The sequence below is a fragment of the Balaenoptera physalus genome (genome assembly GCF_965194825.1).
Source record: "Balaenoptera physalus genome assembly, chromosome: 1".
NCBI lineage: Eukaryota > Metazoa > Chordata > Mammalia > Artiodactyla > Balaenopteridae > Balaenoptera > Balaenoptera physalus.
Genome location: NC_138882.1, coordinates 191,878,454 through 191,894,836, shown reverse-complemented (window position 1 = coordinate 191,894,836; position 16,383 = coordinate 191,878,454). Strand labels below are relative to the sequence as shown.

Below are 16,383 nucleotides of genomic sequence, written 5' to 3'. Positions count from 1 at the left end.
GTCAAGGGTGGGATCTGGCGGAGGCCTCAGGCACAGCTGGATGCGGCTCCCCCCGCCCCGGGGCAGCGCAGGCCCAGGGAGCCGGCGGGGGAGGGCTGCCCGGCCACGAGGCCACATCTTACTTCTGTGTCAGGGAACTGGAGAAGGTCACAATTAAGTTTGCTTACTGCTGTTTGAGAATCAATGCCTTCCCTGTTTTGAACAGACAACAGGGGAAGTAGGGCACGCGTGTTCCTGCCCCAAATGCCATAGAGAAGAGGGAAAGGTGGCAGTGGTTACGCACGAGCCCCTCCCAGTGGGACGTGGTGGCCTCGCCGGAGTCCACACGAGGCAAGGTCACGCCTTTGACGGCCCATAACCACTCTGGAGGGTGTCAGTTTCCTCCCAGGAGTCCAGGCTGCAGGCAGGGGTGAAGGCTAACACGGAAGAATTCATGCTCCTGACGTTGAACAGGAAAGACACCGTTAGGGGACATCTGCCTTGTGTGCCCCTAATGATCGCAACCAAAGGGGAAGCAAAAGCTGATTAACGGGGCACCAAAACCCCAAGCACCGGTGCATTCGTAGGGAAGGACGTGTGCAGGCTGTAGAGCTGACTGGGTTTCTCAAGCGAGATGCTTTGCAGTTCAGGAAGAGGGACCGGGAGCCACACAGGTCCCCAGCCGCTCAGGGGACCAGCGCGGGCAGGAGGAAACCAGTTCCACGATGGGTGTCAGCAGGTCCTTTGAGCGGGGAGGCAGGAAGCTCACGGGCAGCTCACAGCGCCTGGGGTTCCAGGGCTGTAACCAGACCCCGGCTCCCGCCCTTCCGTCCAGATGGACAGCACGCTGCTCTCTGGAGCCTGGGCAGCAGAGAATGGTGTTTTCAGAAACAAGGATTCTTGGAAAGTGAGAACTGGAAGGAACGGGGGCCATCGCCTAACACAACTCAGCCTCACGATGAAGAAACAGGGGCCCAGACCGGCCTTCACGCCCTCACCTCTTGACCCCAGGAGACCAGAAGCTCCTCAGAAGGAGGAAACATGCCTTCCTGGCCTCCTTGCTTCCTCCCCGGCCACAGGTTTGACACCCACTCCAGCACGCAGCAGGGGCTCCAACGAAACGAGGTCACAGAGCTGGAGAGGAGCATCTGTGCCTCCTTCTGCATTTTTCCGTGAAATCGGTTCCTCTTCCAGGTGTAGAGGACCGCTTTTTCACAACCGCCCCACGAAACCCGAGCAGACACGAGCGTCTGTGCAAGGGTCGCACGCCTCGCCTCGCCTCCCAGACCTCCTTCGCTTGGCTGGGGCTCCTCTCGGCCCGCATGTCCCCTGCCACCCCAGGGCTGCCGTTTCTGCCTCCCCCTCTTCCTTCAGGTCCCGCGAGGTCCCCCGGCCTCGGGATCCTGGGGCAGCCGTGTGTGTCCCCTCGGTGGCTGGACGCTCGTGTGCAGGACGTATTGCAGGAGCAGTTCTGTCTCTGGACGTCTCAGGCGGGGCAGTGACTGCGTCCCCGAGCCCCACACGGGGCTGGCGCACGGGAGGGGCTGCCGGATGCTCACCAAGTCAGGGGCCGTCATCACGCGTCCTCTGGGGGGCTGGGGGGGCTGACCTGCTGTTGCCCCTGTCAGTTCTGGGGCCCCTCTGCCCACTCAGGGACAGTCTTCTCTCTCTCATCTTCACTCTCTCTGGCCCCTTCACTCAGCACGTGGCCCATCTACACCTCAGGGAAGGGATCCGTCCAGGCCCGGGGAGCGAGCAGGCCGGGGTGGGGGCCGTTTTACACGGGGTGGTCAGGAAAGCCCTCTCCTTTTCTCCAGAGACGTGAAGACGGAGAGAGGTATCTGAGCGGCTGTTTGGGGACCACAACCCCGGCAGAGGGAAGGGCAGGTGCAAAGCCCGCAGGTGGAAATGCCCCCGCCGCCCCCGCCGTGTCCCGGGAAGCCGAGGAGCAGAGCCCGGGAGCTGACACGGCGGAGAGGGAGGCGTGTGGGGAGACGGGTCCCGGAGGCCTTGCGAGCGCAGAAGCGGCACGAACGGAAGGCCGGGCTTCTACCTGGAGTCAGACGGGAGCCACCGAGGGGGCTGAGCAGGCCTGGCTTGACCTGCCTTCGTCTCTGAGTGGACCCGTGAGGCTGCTGGGCTGCTCCTGGTCACGGAACTCGGACCAGGTGTGAGGCCATTTCCACGGTAACGTGCATGTCCCGGAGGTGACGGTGGAGGTGGCGAGAACTCAGGTTCTGATGTTTTGAACGTAGAGCCCGAAGGACTGGCTGACAGATGAGACAGAGAGCCTTGAAGAGAGACCGAGTCCCGGAGGACCGCAGGGATTCTGGCTCGACAACCAGAAGGGCGGCCTGGCCGCCACCACAGCGGGAGCAGAGGAGCTCCGTGCCTGACATCAAGTCGGAGAGGCCCGTCCCGAAGAAGCAGCTGGAGTCAGGAGCCACTGGCCTAGGCTGGCATGAGACAGAGGAGTCCCGGGGGGAGGGAGTGCAGGGGTGAGGATGGGGCCCCGGGTACCCGACGCCGGGCAGGACAGGAAGGAAGGCGGAACGGCACAGGGACTGAAGGGGTGGCAGCGGGCGGAGGAAAGCAGGAGAGGGCGATCCTGGGCCTTGGGAAGGAGGTGGCAGGGTGGAGGGGAGCCAGGTGTACTGTGAGGGCCAGACCCGCCTGCCAGCTTTGGCAACGGCAGTTCAGAAATGAGCTTGACGGGAGGCACGAGCTGGAGCCGGCTCCAGGGAGGACCTTGAGAGGGACTGGACTCGGGGGACGGGAGTGCAGACACCCCAGGGCGCCGAGCAGAGAGCGCCGGTGCTGGGGGTGGGGAGGGGGGGTCAGGCAGACGGACACGCGTCCCCTGCAGGAGCGTGGGCACCACAGGGCACTGTGAAGCACGGGGCAGAGCCTGTCCTACGAGTGGGCCCAACCCGGCAGCTCAGTCTGAGGACATGGGAGCCACGTGCCCAGTTGGATTTACGGCCCGTGATTCTGACAGAGAAAAGCTGCCAATGGCTCAGGACGTGGCCACCGGGCAGCGTCAACTCAAACCGTCTTTCCAAAAGATTTCTTTCATTCACTCAGTGGCCGTTCACCAAGCTCCTTCTCTGCAGAGCACCGTGGGAGACCGGCAAGGGAGATGGGGACCTCCAGGAGACGAGCGCCTGAGAAAACCACAACCAGCACGGGGGGCAGGACGAGAGAGGCCGTGGCGTGGTGGCTGGCGAAGGGCGTGCAGCTGCCTGGGAGGGAGGGGCTCAGGGAGCACCAGGAGGGCGCGGGATTTGGGATGGGCAGGCATATGGCGCCAGGTGGGAAGAACAGGGTGAACAAAGACACCGAGGCAGGAGAGCAAGAGGCGCGTTGAGGGAAAGAAAGTCACAGGGTGAGCGCAGGGAGCCGTGAACCGCGAGGCGGCAGGGGCCCCCGGGCTGAGAGCCACACACGCCGCGGGCAGAGCTGTGGTGCCCCCATCTCCGGGGTCTCCCCTCTCTGATCCGGCCCTCGCGGCCAGATGGGTCTTGGCAGAGCACAGCGGTCCCGGCTTTGGGGAGCACGCTTCCTTTCACATCCGGCCAGTTGTGGCATCAACACTCCCCCTCGGGCTGGGAAACCCACGTGGAAACAGCCGATGGAGGGCCAGGCGAGGAGAGTCCCCCAGGAAAGAAATCAGAGCACAGGACATCTCAGGAACCAACACGGGAGAAGGGAACGCCATCTTCAAGAAGATGAATCAAAGGCGCACACACAAAACCAACGCCCCCTTTTCATCAAATTATGAAAAAGTCATGTTTCATGATCCGAGTTAAAATTCACCGACACAAAACACACCTTAGAAAACAAACAGACCTGCAAGCAAAAACAAGGAAAAGCAGTTTTTCTATTTCAGGCAAGCCTTTTTTATGATTATTCATTTTATGTGCTGCTACCTTACTGAATTTTTAATTATTTGAGTTATTTTTATCACTGAATCTCTTGGGTTCTCCAGGTATGTTACTGCACCATCTGCAAAGCCAGATAGCTTTACTTCTTTTCTGCCACTTCCTGTGCCTTTATTTTTTTCCTCCTGTTTTACTGCGGTGGCTAAAATCCCCAAAACAACGTTAACTGGGGTCCCTTGCCTTACTCCTAACCTCAGGGCAAGATCCTCCGAGCTCCCCTCTGAGTAAGATGTTCACGTTAGGGCTTTTATCATGTCCGGGAAGTAAAATCAATTCCTACTCCGGGTGTTTTTATCAAGGATGGGTGTCCGGGTGAGTTTATAAAAAGGTCTTGACTGTGGCAAGAACATAAGCACCCCCGCAGATAGCTGCTGGGTCACCCCTTTCAGCCGGCCATGGGGGAGGGGAGAGCGGAGGGGGAACGGCCTTTTCTGGGCTGAGATCCCAGAACTACCAAGAGGAGAAAGAGAGGACTGCACATGGATTCATGCAGGACTCTGAGGGCAGAAGCCAAAAGCCCGGCCAGTGCTTCTGCACAGAGGCCCTGAAATCCAGAACCACGGAGAAGCAGCCAGCCCGCCTTCCCACACAGCAAAACGAGCGTCCTCTGCTCACCCCCTGCACCCTTTCTATCCCCTCGATAAATTATCGGAGGCTCTGTCCCTGCAGCCAGGAAAGGAGGGAAGACTCCTGCGTCTGACAGGAGTCCTGGATTCCCTCTGTGATTTCCAACCCTTCCCGCTAACATCTCTCACCAGTTCGGCGTTGCCAAGATCTGTGTGGTGTGTGTTTTTTTAAGTGGCAGGGTAGGAGCCAGTCCTCAAGATGAAGACTATCCAATGCGTGAAAATCACAGAAAACAGGACGGGAAGGAGGTTTCCAAAGACCCATACGCAGTGCAGAATTACTGAATAAAAGCCAAATTAGCATCCATCTCAGTGCACCGTTTCCTCCTGCGATTGGCATCTACTGAATTACAGCTTACAGGAGACGTTCATTCAAATGGCTTAGACACCATTCTTGCCAACAGTATTCTCTCTATAGGAAAATACGATAAAATCACAGCGCTCAGTGTTTTCAGTACGGTATTTATTTTGTTCCTTCGCGCCTGGTGAGTTACGAGGCACTATAAGAAGTGATTAGGTTTCGTAAAATTATTAGGCATGGTTTTTAAATTATGAGCACAAAACCCCTACTAAAATAGGCACTAAATATTGTAAAGCCATTGTAAACACTTCTTTAACACACATTAAAAAACGCGTTTGTTTTAAATGCAGCCGCACAGGCTCCGTAAATGAGCACGATGTGCTGTAGGTTTCCAGGGGATTCCAACAATTCCCTCGCTTCCTGCATTTCACAGACGTCTCTCAGCATGTGAGGAAAGATGGGACTGAAGAGTATAAACTTTCTGCCAAGGAGACAGTGATGATGGAAATGCCACATTTAGTGAACTTCCAACATCTGGATGAAATAAACAAAAATTCTAGCATAGTTTCACAAATTTCAGGTAGAGCGGAGCTCTATGAGGCTCAAAGACAGTTCTTAGCAGTTACAGAAGCCCGGCCTTTGGCTGGCAAGGGCTGGCGAAGAACAAGAAGGCTGGTAAGGCCACGGCTGCTCTCAGAGAAGAAAGATACCCTGATTGTCACAACATTCACAGGGCTGGAAAGCACCCTTTGTTGTAAAGTAGAGCTTCCCTTAGGTAGGACTAAGTTAATCATATCTAAGGGCATCGCGAGCAGCGTTTAGTTGAAAGAGGAAAATAATCATGAAATTGAAAAATGAAATACACAGAAGAGGATTAGTTAAAAAAAGAAACAAACTTGAAAAATATATCTCAAATCAGGGCCCATTCTCTGATTCTGACAGGTCCAGGGCCCCTCATCCCAAGCTTTTCAACCGAAGCCTGACCTGTGCCTCTTGTTCACATAACAAGCTTCTGCAAAGCACCTCTCTGGCTCTGTGTGAAACCCTGGAGCCAACACAAAGAATAAGACTGAACCCTGCTCCTGAGGCATCCCCTGGTAGAAGTATCAATGTAATCCTGCACAGAGTGGTACCACTGGAACTGGGTTTTGAAGGATGAATAGGAGTTTTCAAGAGTGGAGAAGAAAGAAGAACTTGGCATTCCAGGCCACTGGAAATGAAGAGTGCAGATGAACGGCATGTGCAAGTGCCAGTCATGCCTGGGGGACGATGAATTGCTTGGTACCCCCGGAGGAGCGGTGCCCAGACTCCACCACCCACATACCACCGACACAACTTCTGCTAACGGCTACACCACTTAGCAACATTTCCCCTTATGTTTTTCTTTAAACCAACTTGTTTTTTAAGGTTTACTTTGATCTCATCTGAGATGATAATCTCCATTAAATTATGGATTTGATGTGCTACTTATATCTTCCCTAAATCACCCAAAAAAATAACTACACACTGTTAAAGTAAAAAGTGTCCCTATGTGAGCCTGCAGCTAAGTCCTCTTGTGTTCCAGCTGTGGTTCCCAAGCTGGGAACTTCAAGGCCTGTATTGTCTGAGGTGGAATCTGATTAAAGGAAGAAACACATGCAAACGCCAGAGGCAAAAACGTGCTGAATTAAGCCCTCTTTCTTAGTGGGTCACACTGTCACTCCCTGGTGACTTCATTGTCCTCCAAAAGGCCCTGCCCTGACCCACGGGCAGCCACTAAACATCTCGTGGCCATGAGCTCCCAGGGCTGCATGTGACCCTCCCTTAGGACAGTCACCCATCTGACTTTCATTCCCAATTTTGAAAACAGGCGCCGACAGTATTTCAGCAATTTATTATGCAACCTCTTAAAAGTTTAAGTTTACACTTCATTAAACACGAGAGCCTAAACTGGGTCAGATGGCAGCATGGCCTCCTGGGGGGATTAACAAGGAACCAGGAGCAGGAAGGGAACAGCGAGAGTCACTGGTCCTTACCTCCGTGCACAAAGCCGTGCAGGGTGCAGTCGGAAGGCCCCACCAGGTGGATCAAGCTGGACTGGCTGTAGCTGACCGTGTTCGGCTCTGGAATCACAAAGGAGAGAGATTAGGCCGCGGGACCGATCGATTCCCACGGCCAAAGGGCCCAGCAGTGGCGACAGTGCCCTGATGTTCGCGTGGTCCCCGAAGGCTTCCCATTGCCATCACCTTAGGTGGGATTTCTCTAAGGAAAACCGTGGTCTCAAAACGCTCCAGTCCATGAGGGGGGAAGGCTTTCGAGGATTAATTAGCCACTCTGCTAGTGGGTCATGACACTACTCCCTGGGGACACCAGTGTCCCCAGCGAGGCCCTGCCCTGACTCCCGAGCAGCCAGTGAACACCTCCTGCCTATAAGCCCCCAGGGTTGGTATGACCCTCGGTTAGGAGACAGTCACCCATCTGACTTTCATTCTCAAGTTTGTAAACAGGCACTGACAATATTTTAGTAATTTATTATGCAACTTCTCGAAAGTTTAAATTTCGACTTCATTAGACACAATGGTAGGTGGAGACTCGGAACTGGATAGAGACGCCACAGACGTGCATCCCTAGACCTCACCCTGGGACTCCTGCCAGCCCTCAGTCCCGACCCGGCCCCGGAGACACAGCACCGAAAGGTGTGCTGGCCTTTCCTCCAGTGTCCCCATTCATCTTCCCAGAGCACCAAGTCTCTGGGGGCATCCCTCACCCACGCGGCACTGCTGCTGCTGAAATAACTGTAAGAGGCTGCACTTCAAAAGAAAGATGAGATAAAGCCCCGTCTCCAGAAATCGATACTATCCCTCGACACAGACTCTTCCAACGGGGTGGGTAACACCAACGTAGGGTCTTCTGAGCAGACCCCACTGCTGTGTCTGCTTCCACCTTCCCAAAGCCTTCCGGGAGGGATGACGCCCATTTGTTTCCTGCCTGGACAGCTGGTGTGCCCCTTCCTGCCCCAGCAAGACCAAGCTGCCGAGGAAGCCAGCCTGCAGGGCCCCCGAACGGCTGGGACACCCTGCAGGTGAAGAAAGGTCCTTCCTGTGTTTGGCGGTAGACAGAAAAGTCTGTGCAGGAAGTAACGCTGCTCAGGACCCAGGAGGGACGCCCACCCAGAGGTCGGGGCCTGGGTCTCTTAAGCATCGACAGTTGCCTCCGAGATTTTTCCTGATGCTCCCCCACGTGGGATCTCAGACTGTGTGGTTGCCTGAAGGGGTCACGAAGCAGGAAAAACTGGAGTTCCGGTGAGCTGGGGCCTTAAGGATTGACTTCCAAACTCAAGATATTTTCTATTTGTTCTCAAGCCTCACGGCTTAGAGAGACTTAGACTCAAGTTGCGAGCTCGTGTGTGAAGTGCCATCTGCTCTGAGAGGTCCCTGCGGAAAGGACTCAAGCATCTTGGGATGCTCCCAGCCGGGAGGGCCCTCGGCTGTGTCAGAGGCAACGAAGTGGCTCCAGCCTGGGGTGCGGGGTGGGATGGGGGGAGGGGTCTCTCAGTATTATCCACAGTCAGTTCCCACCTCCGGGGGTTCTGGCGACAGGCCTGCTCCCTCTCCGCCTGCTTCCCTGGCTCAGTGTGACTGGCAGAGGCGGGCGCCAGCCGCCACGGGAGGTCCCAGCTCCTGCCTCGGGTGAACCGTCAAGCCGGGGACGTCGGAAGCAGCAGCCTGTCGCGGCGTCAGGAGCTGGTGGTCAACAGCCGAGTGGAGAACTCCCTCCCGAGAGGCCACAGTCTGAGGACTCCGCCATCCAGCCCACCCACCTGCATGTGGGCCCCACGGGAGCAGGTGCACAAGGATGCTATCTAAAACCAGCCAACAGATGACACGGACGACTCCAAAGGCTCTGGGAGGGGAGCTCCAGGGTCCCCTCGCATCCCCGGGGGCTTCGGTCAGTGCAGACGACCGGAGGGAGGAGATGCTTCCTCTCACAGCTGCCTCCCAGGCCCCGGGGCGTCCAGAATGGCCTGGATCATCCGAGACCACGCTGGGCCTTGGGTAATGTCGCCGGACACGCTGCATGGGATGAGAAGGGAGGCCCTGAGGAGGCATCCAGAACTCTGCCCTGACCGGTTCCTAATTTCACTCCACGTGGAGAAGACGCACCCGAAACCCTCCTTGTGCTCAGGAAGTGCGGGTAACAGCCCTGGCAGGTCAGGGTGCACCCAGGGCCACACCTCCTGTGGCCTCGGGGCTTCAGACGGCTGGACCCGGCCTGGGGAGACTGGGTGGAGGGGCACAGCCCAAGGGCCACAGAGGATGCCAGCGAAGTCCCTCTGCCACCACAGCCATCAGAGAAACACTTTAGGCCCGCTCTGCCAGCCCACGACACCCCTGATCTCCAAGGACTGTCTCCCTTGGGCCTCTCTCCTCAAAGAACAAAAAGGCCCCGAGAGCCACGGGGGTGCCCTACTATGCTTTCTTTGCTTTGGGTCCCACTCATAAAAGACATCAAAGTAGCTATTTTACAGCATGAATGGAAATGAAAAGCCTCAAGTTTGGCCTGCTCTCAGGAACTGCTCTGACCAGCTAAGAGGTTTGCGTGTGCACAATGACAAAAGAATTTTTTAAAATTTCAAACAATGGAAACAGCATACAAAAATCTTTGTCTTGTCAACTATCTACTTATTCAAATGACAAGCCACTTGAAATGACTATAACAACCTAGTTAAAGAGATGTCCCCACTGTTCTGCAGTCATGTTTAAAATATCAGTTAAGCTGTGTCTAATGATTTAGTGTTCTTGGAACTGGCACTGATGAGCTTTTAACGAGGGAAAACACCAAAATTCTGATGGGAAAAAAAAAAATACACCCACACACCCAACACCCAAGTCCTCCTTCCCTGGGCCGTAGCCCGTAACTCATGGGGCTCTGCAGGGTGGGACCGTGTCTGTGGGTTCACAGCCCCTGGATCAGGCACTTCCTGTCCGCAGTGGCCTTTCCCCCGTTCCTCACGTCCTGTTCCTTAGGGGAACTAAAGGCAAATGTGAAGAGGATCTTCGAAGTTCAAGGTCAAGGCACAGACATCTGGAGGTTATCTGTGATCGCTGCCAGTGCTGCCTTAACAAATAGATGGTGGGGCTGGACAGGATTCCGGGTCGCTGTCCTTGAGGGTGAGGTGTACCACGTGTGACCAGAAGGCAGGACAGGGCAGCCCCTCTCCTCGCCCTCCCCCGTGCACAGCTGGACCGCGTTTCCCAGCCTCCGCTGCACGGCTGCTCTCCTGACACAGCAGAGTGAGTGGAAGTGCTGCATCCAGGCCCAAGGCATCAAAACGCCCGAGAGGTGAGCCTCCCTGCTCTCTCCCCTCCCGAGGTGCCCCGAGAGCCACCTGATCAAAGGTGCGGGGCTACAAGACCAAAGGGCCTGAATCCCGAGTCCCCCCCTCCTGGAGGAGATCCCCCGATTAGGAGTTTACAGGAAATAAACCTCTACTGAGTTAGGAGCTAGGATTTTAGAGTGTAAGCAGCTACAATGACCTTGACTAATGCAGTGCCTAATCTTTGAGCCTGCGATTTCAAAATGAGGTCCAGAACCTGAGTTAGGTCCCCAGGGCAGCCAGAGACGAGCACAGAACTCCCTCTTCCGTGCTTGCACCGGAGGAACCTGAGGCACAGAAGGGCTAAGTCCCCACGGGGCAGAGCTGGGATCCAAGCCCAGAGGTCCGGCTCCAGACCCTGTATTCCTCCTTCTGCCTCCCCCCTCCCCCGCCCCAGGTCAAGTGCTGCTGGGAGCAGGGTGACGGGGCCTGGCCAGACCCTGGGGAGAAGGCTCTCCCACCCAGGGCAAGCCCCTAACGGGCACCAAGCACTCTTAGGGGCGGCTCAGGGCTGATCAGCCTGCGGGGGTAGCCGGGCACTGGCTGACCTCAGGGAGGCAGGGTCCAGGGCCTGAGCAGGAATGAGGGGCGGGTGTGACTCACCAAGACCCCGGCTGTCCCGGTGGTGGGGACCGGACTTAGAGGTGAACACTGCTTCAAACACAAAGGCCGGGGAAGAGGCAGGGCTGATTTTTTAAGATTTATTTATTTATTTTATTTACTTTTGGCTGCGTCGGGTCTTAGCTGCAGCACGCAGGGTCGTCGTTGAGGCACGCGGGATCTTTCGTTGTGACGCGCGGGCTCTTTGTTGTGGTGCGCGGGCTTCTCTCTAGTTGTGGCGTGCAGGTTTTCTCTTCTCTAGTTGACGGCACGCGGGTCCAAGAGCGCGTGGGCTCTGTAGTTTATGGGACACGGGCCCTAGAAGGGGCGCGAGCTCAGTAGTTGTGGCGCGCGGGCTTAGTTGCCCCATGGCATGTCGGATCTTAGTTCCCTGATCAGGGATCAAACCTGCGTCCCCTGCATTGGAAGGCGGATTCTTTACCACTGGACCGCCAGGGAAGTCCCAGGGCTGATTTTGTCATAAACCCAACAGCTCCCAGAAAGAATGGTGGGTCACGTGGCCAAATAGTCCCTACACAGTTAAAGCTGGACAACTAATGGCCATGGGTTGAAGAATTCAAGGTAATTGTATTCTGTCTCATCAGATGGAGAAAACAATAAGAAAAACTGGGCCTCTAAAGAACTCCCAGACTCTCTGAAAAGACACCTGAAAGAGGAGGTCGGCCCCTCGTGGGGATTGCTAGGCAACAGCCACAGAGGTTGAAATGTGATTCTGGTTTCAAAAGTAACAGAGAGCGGCAGGTCCAGAGGGCCTTGCAGGCGCAGGGGGGGTGGCAACTCTCGGGCCAAGCCTGCCTCATCAGGGCGGGGCGGGGGTTCTCCCAGGAAAGGGGAGAGTGTTAGAAGACCCCAGTGACAAGCGCACACTGCAGTATTCAAAAAGACCAGAGAGTGGATATGTGACTTCCTTAAGAAGTGGTTAAAAGCCAGTCCCTATTGCTGAGAAAGATGCGTTTTTATTAGGGCCAGAAAAGGAAAATATAAAAGCTTGTAAAAATCTATCAAGAAATCTTGAGATTTAGAATGCCACTTTCCATTAATATCATTAGAGAATAACAGATCCTGAAAAATATTATGGATCAGATTTACAATCAGAGGACGGCAAACAGAAAATTATCTCATGAGTGAAGGAACTTAAACTGACTGAAAACCCTGAGTAATCTTAGTTCCCCAGACAGTCAGTCAAAGGAGTAAACCAGGATGAACCTCATGGCTCTCGAAGTCCGAGACTGAGCCTTCGGCCCCAGCCTCCATCCAGCACTGGCCAGTAACCGCCCAAGGATGCGTGGCTCCAGCCCCCAGATGCCAGCCAGCGCCTCTTCCAAGCTCCCCTCTTTGCTGCTTTTGGGCTGACACTGCCTCTACCCTTCTGTCTCTTACAAGGGCACTGCTCGTTGGATTTGGGGCCCGCCCCATGTTTGTGGGTAACACAGGATGACCTCATCTTGAGGTCCTTAACTTGATTCCACCTGCAAAGGCCCCTTCTGCGAATAAGGTCACAGTCACAGGGCCCAGGGACTGGGCGTGGACCTGTCTTCCAGGGTGGGGAGTGCTGCCTTTGGGCCCGCTCCAGCCTCTCTCCCAGGAACACCCCCGGCACCGAGTCTGTGCCTTTCCTGAGAGCTCTCGGCTCCCCTGCGTCCCTCTGCAGTCCTCCGTGCCTTTGCCTGACCTGCCTCCTGAAAGCAGAGGCTGGGCCTGAGGTCGCTGCCTGATGGTGGCATGTGCCCCAGGGCCTGGATACACTTGAGTCATCACAAGAGCCCGCAGGTCTGTGGATTACCATCTATTTACATTTTATTGTTAAAAGATACAACTTTATCAGGTTTCATCAAAACAGCAACATTCTATTTATACCTATAGGTTTTTCTTTTCTTCCTTTCTTTTTTTTTTTTTTGGGGGGGGTGTTTGTTGAAAATGCAGAACAGTGGACTTCCCTGATGGTGCAGTGGTTAAGAATCCGCCTGCCAATGCAAGGCACACGGGTTCGAGCCCTGGTCCAGGAAGATCCCATATGCCGCGGAGCAACTAAGCCCGTGCACCACAACTACTGAGCCTGTGCTCTAGAGCCCACGAGCCACAACTACTGAGCCCATGTGCCACAGCTACTGAAGCCCGCACGCCTAGAGCCCGTGCTCCACAACAAGAGAAGCCACCGCGATGAGAAGCCCGCACACCGCAAGGAAGAGTAGCCCCCGCCTCGCCGCAACTAGAGAAAGCCCACGTGCATCAGCGAAGACCCAATGCAGCCAAAAATAAATAACTAAAATAAATAAAAGAGCAGAACAGTAAAGACACCAACCCACAGTGCCCTGGCCTTCACTGTGGGCAGGTGAGGGTGGAACTCAGGAAGGAGACCGCAAAGTGCAGACCCCTACACAAACGGCACAGACGCCGCCAGAGGCGCCAAGTGCACACCCGATAAACGACAGAATTCGAAACCCAGAAAGCCCTGTCCGAGTCTGCGCGCCTGCGAGGTGTTCACCAGTCCCAGCCCCCCTACGCCCACCCTGATGCCAAAGGGTCCCGCAGCCAGGAAGGCAGGCGGGCGGGCAGGCGGAGTTCCTCCAGCCCCTGCGCTAGAGCTCACCGCGCTCTTCAGTAGCGGTGAGGGGGCAGCGCCTGGGGCACGCGGAGCAGCACCAAGAGGGGAAACGGATGCCCGGGGCCGGTCCTCAGACGGCAGGCCAGGACCAGGTCAGGAACCCCAGCAGCCGCGTGCAGGGCCCCTGAGGAGTCGCTCTGGAGCCCAGCATGGGACATGGACACGCATCACAGGAGCCCGGCCCACGCGGAGAGGCTGCGGGCACGCAGCCCGCTCTCCACACGGTGAGCCGGACTCACGGCGTGCGCATGCGCACAGGAGCGTGATGTGCGTCACCAGCCCCGAGGCCCCCAGGCCCCGCCCTGAGCTGTCAGGGACTCGGGAGCCCTGCCTCACCTGTTTGGACTGTGGAGGCGCGTCTTGTTAAAGCCAGCAGCCCGGACTTATAGGCACAAGGACGAAGGCTGGAAGGGAGCAGCCCCGCGAGGAGCCGGACCCGGCAGAGCCCTCGGGCCCCCGCGGCCAGCCAGGCGCTCAGAGTCCGTCTAACGTGAGGCCGCGTCTGGGCGGCGGGCGGGGAACAACCACGTGGGAAAGGCTGCTGCCATTTTGTCTCTTTCATGAGCTGGAAACCCCGTCCAGAACACACTCTCAGGCGAACTTGGGAGACAAATTCTCCGTGGCCGGGCGTGCGTCCCTCTGCCTGGGCAGCGGGGCCTCTCCCCATGGGGGCCTCCAGGTCAGCGCTCTGCGGGAGCAGACGCACCGAGGCCTGCGGGGTTGTCCCCCCATCCCCGTGGTCGGCTGTGCGACCGGGAAGGGGCTTGCAAGGTGCAGGGCCAAGGGGACAGCGCCCCCGGGACCCCAGGGCCTGTCCCGGGAGACAGCGCCAGGGGACGCACCGGCCCAGGAAGAGGACGCTGGTGAAGTGGCCGCGCTGCCTCGGCCCCAGCCCACTCCCCAGCCCCTACCTGGGTTCAGGACGGGCTGGACGATGTCCCCGTTCCGCCACGTGGTCTCCATGCGCTCCAGCTTCTGGGCCTCGTAGCGCTTGCGGCCCTCCTCCTCCTGCTCCTGCCGGGAGTACTGCGGGGGGCACGGGAGAGGGTCAGGTCCGGCCCGCAGGCTCGGCTCCTGTGTGCGCTGCCTTTCTGTGACTGGAACTATCTATTCCTTCTCTGATAGTATATGTTTAATATAAATAACGAAAACACAGAGAAGGGGAAAATATCATGAATTCTTCCCCCTGCAAGAGTGCCTGGGTCAAATGTTTGCGTTACGTCCTCCCTAGAATTATTTTCACGCCCGTGTATAAATAAAAGGTTCTGCCATGCTGTATGTGAAGTTCAAAGTCATGGTATTTCCTCCTCTCACTGTATCCTCCTACCATAATTTATGTGATGGATCCATCATATCTGGGCCTTTAGTTTGCTCCCAATTTTTCACCATTAAAACAGTATCAGGGACTTCCCTGGTGGCTCAGGGTTAAGAATCCGCCTGCCAATGCAGGAGACACAGGTTCGAACCCTGGTCCGGGAAGATCCCACATGCCGCAGAGCAACTAAGCCCGTGTGCCACAACTACTGAGCCTGCACGCTGCAACTACTGAAGCCCACGCGTCTAGAGCCCGTGCTCCGCAACAAGAGAAACCACCGCAATGAGAAGCCTGCGCACTGCAACAAAGCGTAGCCCCTGCTCGCCGCAACTAGAGAAAGGCCGCGTGCAGCAACGAAGACCCAACGCAGCCAAAAATAAATACATAAATAAATGTATATAAAAAAAAAATCATACCGACAATCTCAGCCACTTACCATGTTATACCTACCCCATTCCTTCCTGGGATTCTTTCCTGGACATAGAACTACAGAGTCAGGGAGCCCCAGGAAGGCTGCACCCCCTCTCCCACAAACAGGGAGAGGAGGGAACAGGTCCCCGTGTGCCCCTGACACTGGGCAGCCGACACCCGCCGAAGCTAAAACAGCCCCCATGAAGCTCTCCTGATGGATCACGGGGGTTCTGACCCAAGAAGTTAACAATAAAGGTGACAATCAAGCTTGGCATGATGGAGAATGTTGGGCCCTCTGGTGCCCACCGTCCTGGGGTCCAGTGTAGGGAACACCCCCTACCCTGGGATCCATCAGACAGGCCCGGGGTCCACAGGCCCCCTGACCGGCCTCACCCTCCCTGCTGACCCCTGCCTGGCCGCTCTCCTTCTGCTGGGCTCTGACTGCTGCCCTTCCATCCCCTCTACCTGCATCTCCCGCTGAGCCTGCGGAGTAGCCGCCAGGCTCAGGGCCCCGCGTGCTCCTCTCTGCCCCTTGCAATTTCAGACCTTCTTCCAAAAGCCGCTTTTAAACATCTTGCTTTTCCTGCTCGTGGCTCTGCTCCAAAACTGCCCAGGTCTGAACACATTCCGTGGCTTAATTACCATTATCTTGGGCTTGCGACCCCCGTCTCTAAAGGAGGCTGTGAAAGGAGCTGAGTGGTTTGTTCAAAAGAAACAAAGCATGGTGAGGATTCAAGTCGCCGTGGACAATTAGCCTCTTCCTCCATAAACAGATGGTTCTCCCACGTCCCACAACGCAGAGCAATGCCTCTAAGAGTAGAGTCTGTGCTGTGCCTTTCTAGTAAAACTCACGGATGTCTTACGTGTCCTCAAGAAATGCCTCTTTAAGAGATTTTTTAAAAAATGAGCCAAGCTCCCCAGTCTAATAAATCCTCATGTCCAGCACACACCTCAGACCTCTGCAGTGACACGGGGACCGATGGGGGCCCCGGTCCTGACACGGGCGACGAGGACCAAGAAAACGCAGCCTGTTCACAAACAAACGCCTCCTGCTGGCTTTACATCTGGGGACATCACGAGAACGTCCTGATGATGGGCTGGCACCCAACTCGCACCCCCAAGGACTCATCAGACTCAGCTGTTTTGAAGCAGGAGGCAGCTCAGCTCAAATGTCCAAGGCGACAGTCAGTGTGAGCCTTTTAACCCAAGCTCATGTTTAGACACCGAT

At 56.2% G+C, this 16,383-nt stretch overlaps 1 protein-coding gene across 1 annotated transcript in view; it reads right to left on the bottom strand.

Annotated features, from left to right (window-relative positions):
- The window catches only part of ACOT7 (acyl-CoA thioesterase 7), a 92,515-nt gene that overhangs the window by 42,753 nt on the left and 33,379 nt on the right, over positions 1–16,383 (bottom strand). The window contains exons 5-6 of the mRNA XM_082469332.1: positions 14,341–14,455; positions 6,863–6,949 (exon numbers count right to left, since the gene is read on the bottom strand). Of these exons, the coding sequence (XP_082325458.1) occupies positions 6,863–6,949; positions 14,341–14,455 (202 nt within the window). The remainder of the gene's footprint in view (positions 1–6,862; positions 6,950–14,340; positions 14,456–16,383) is intronic.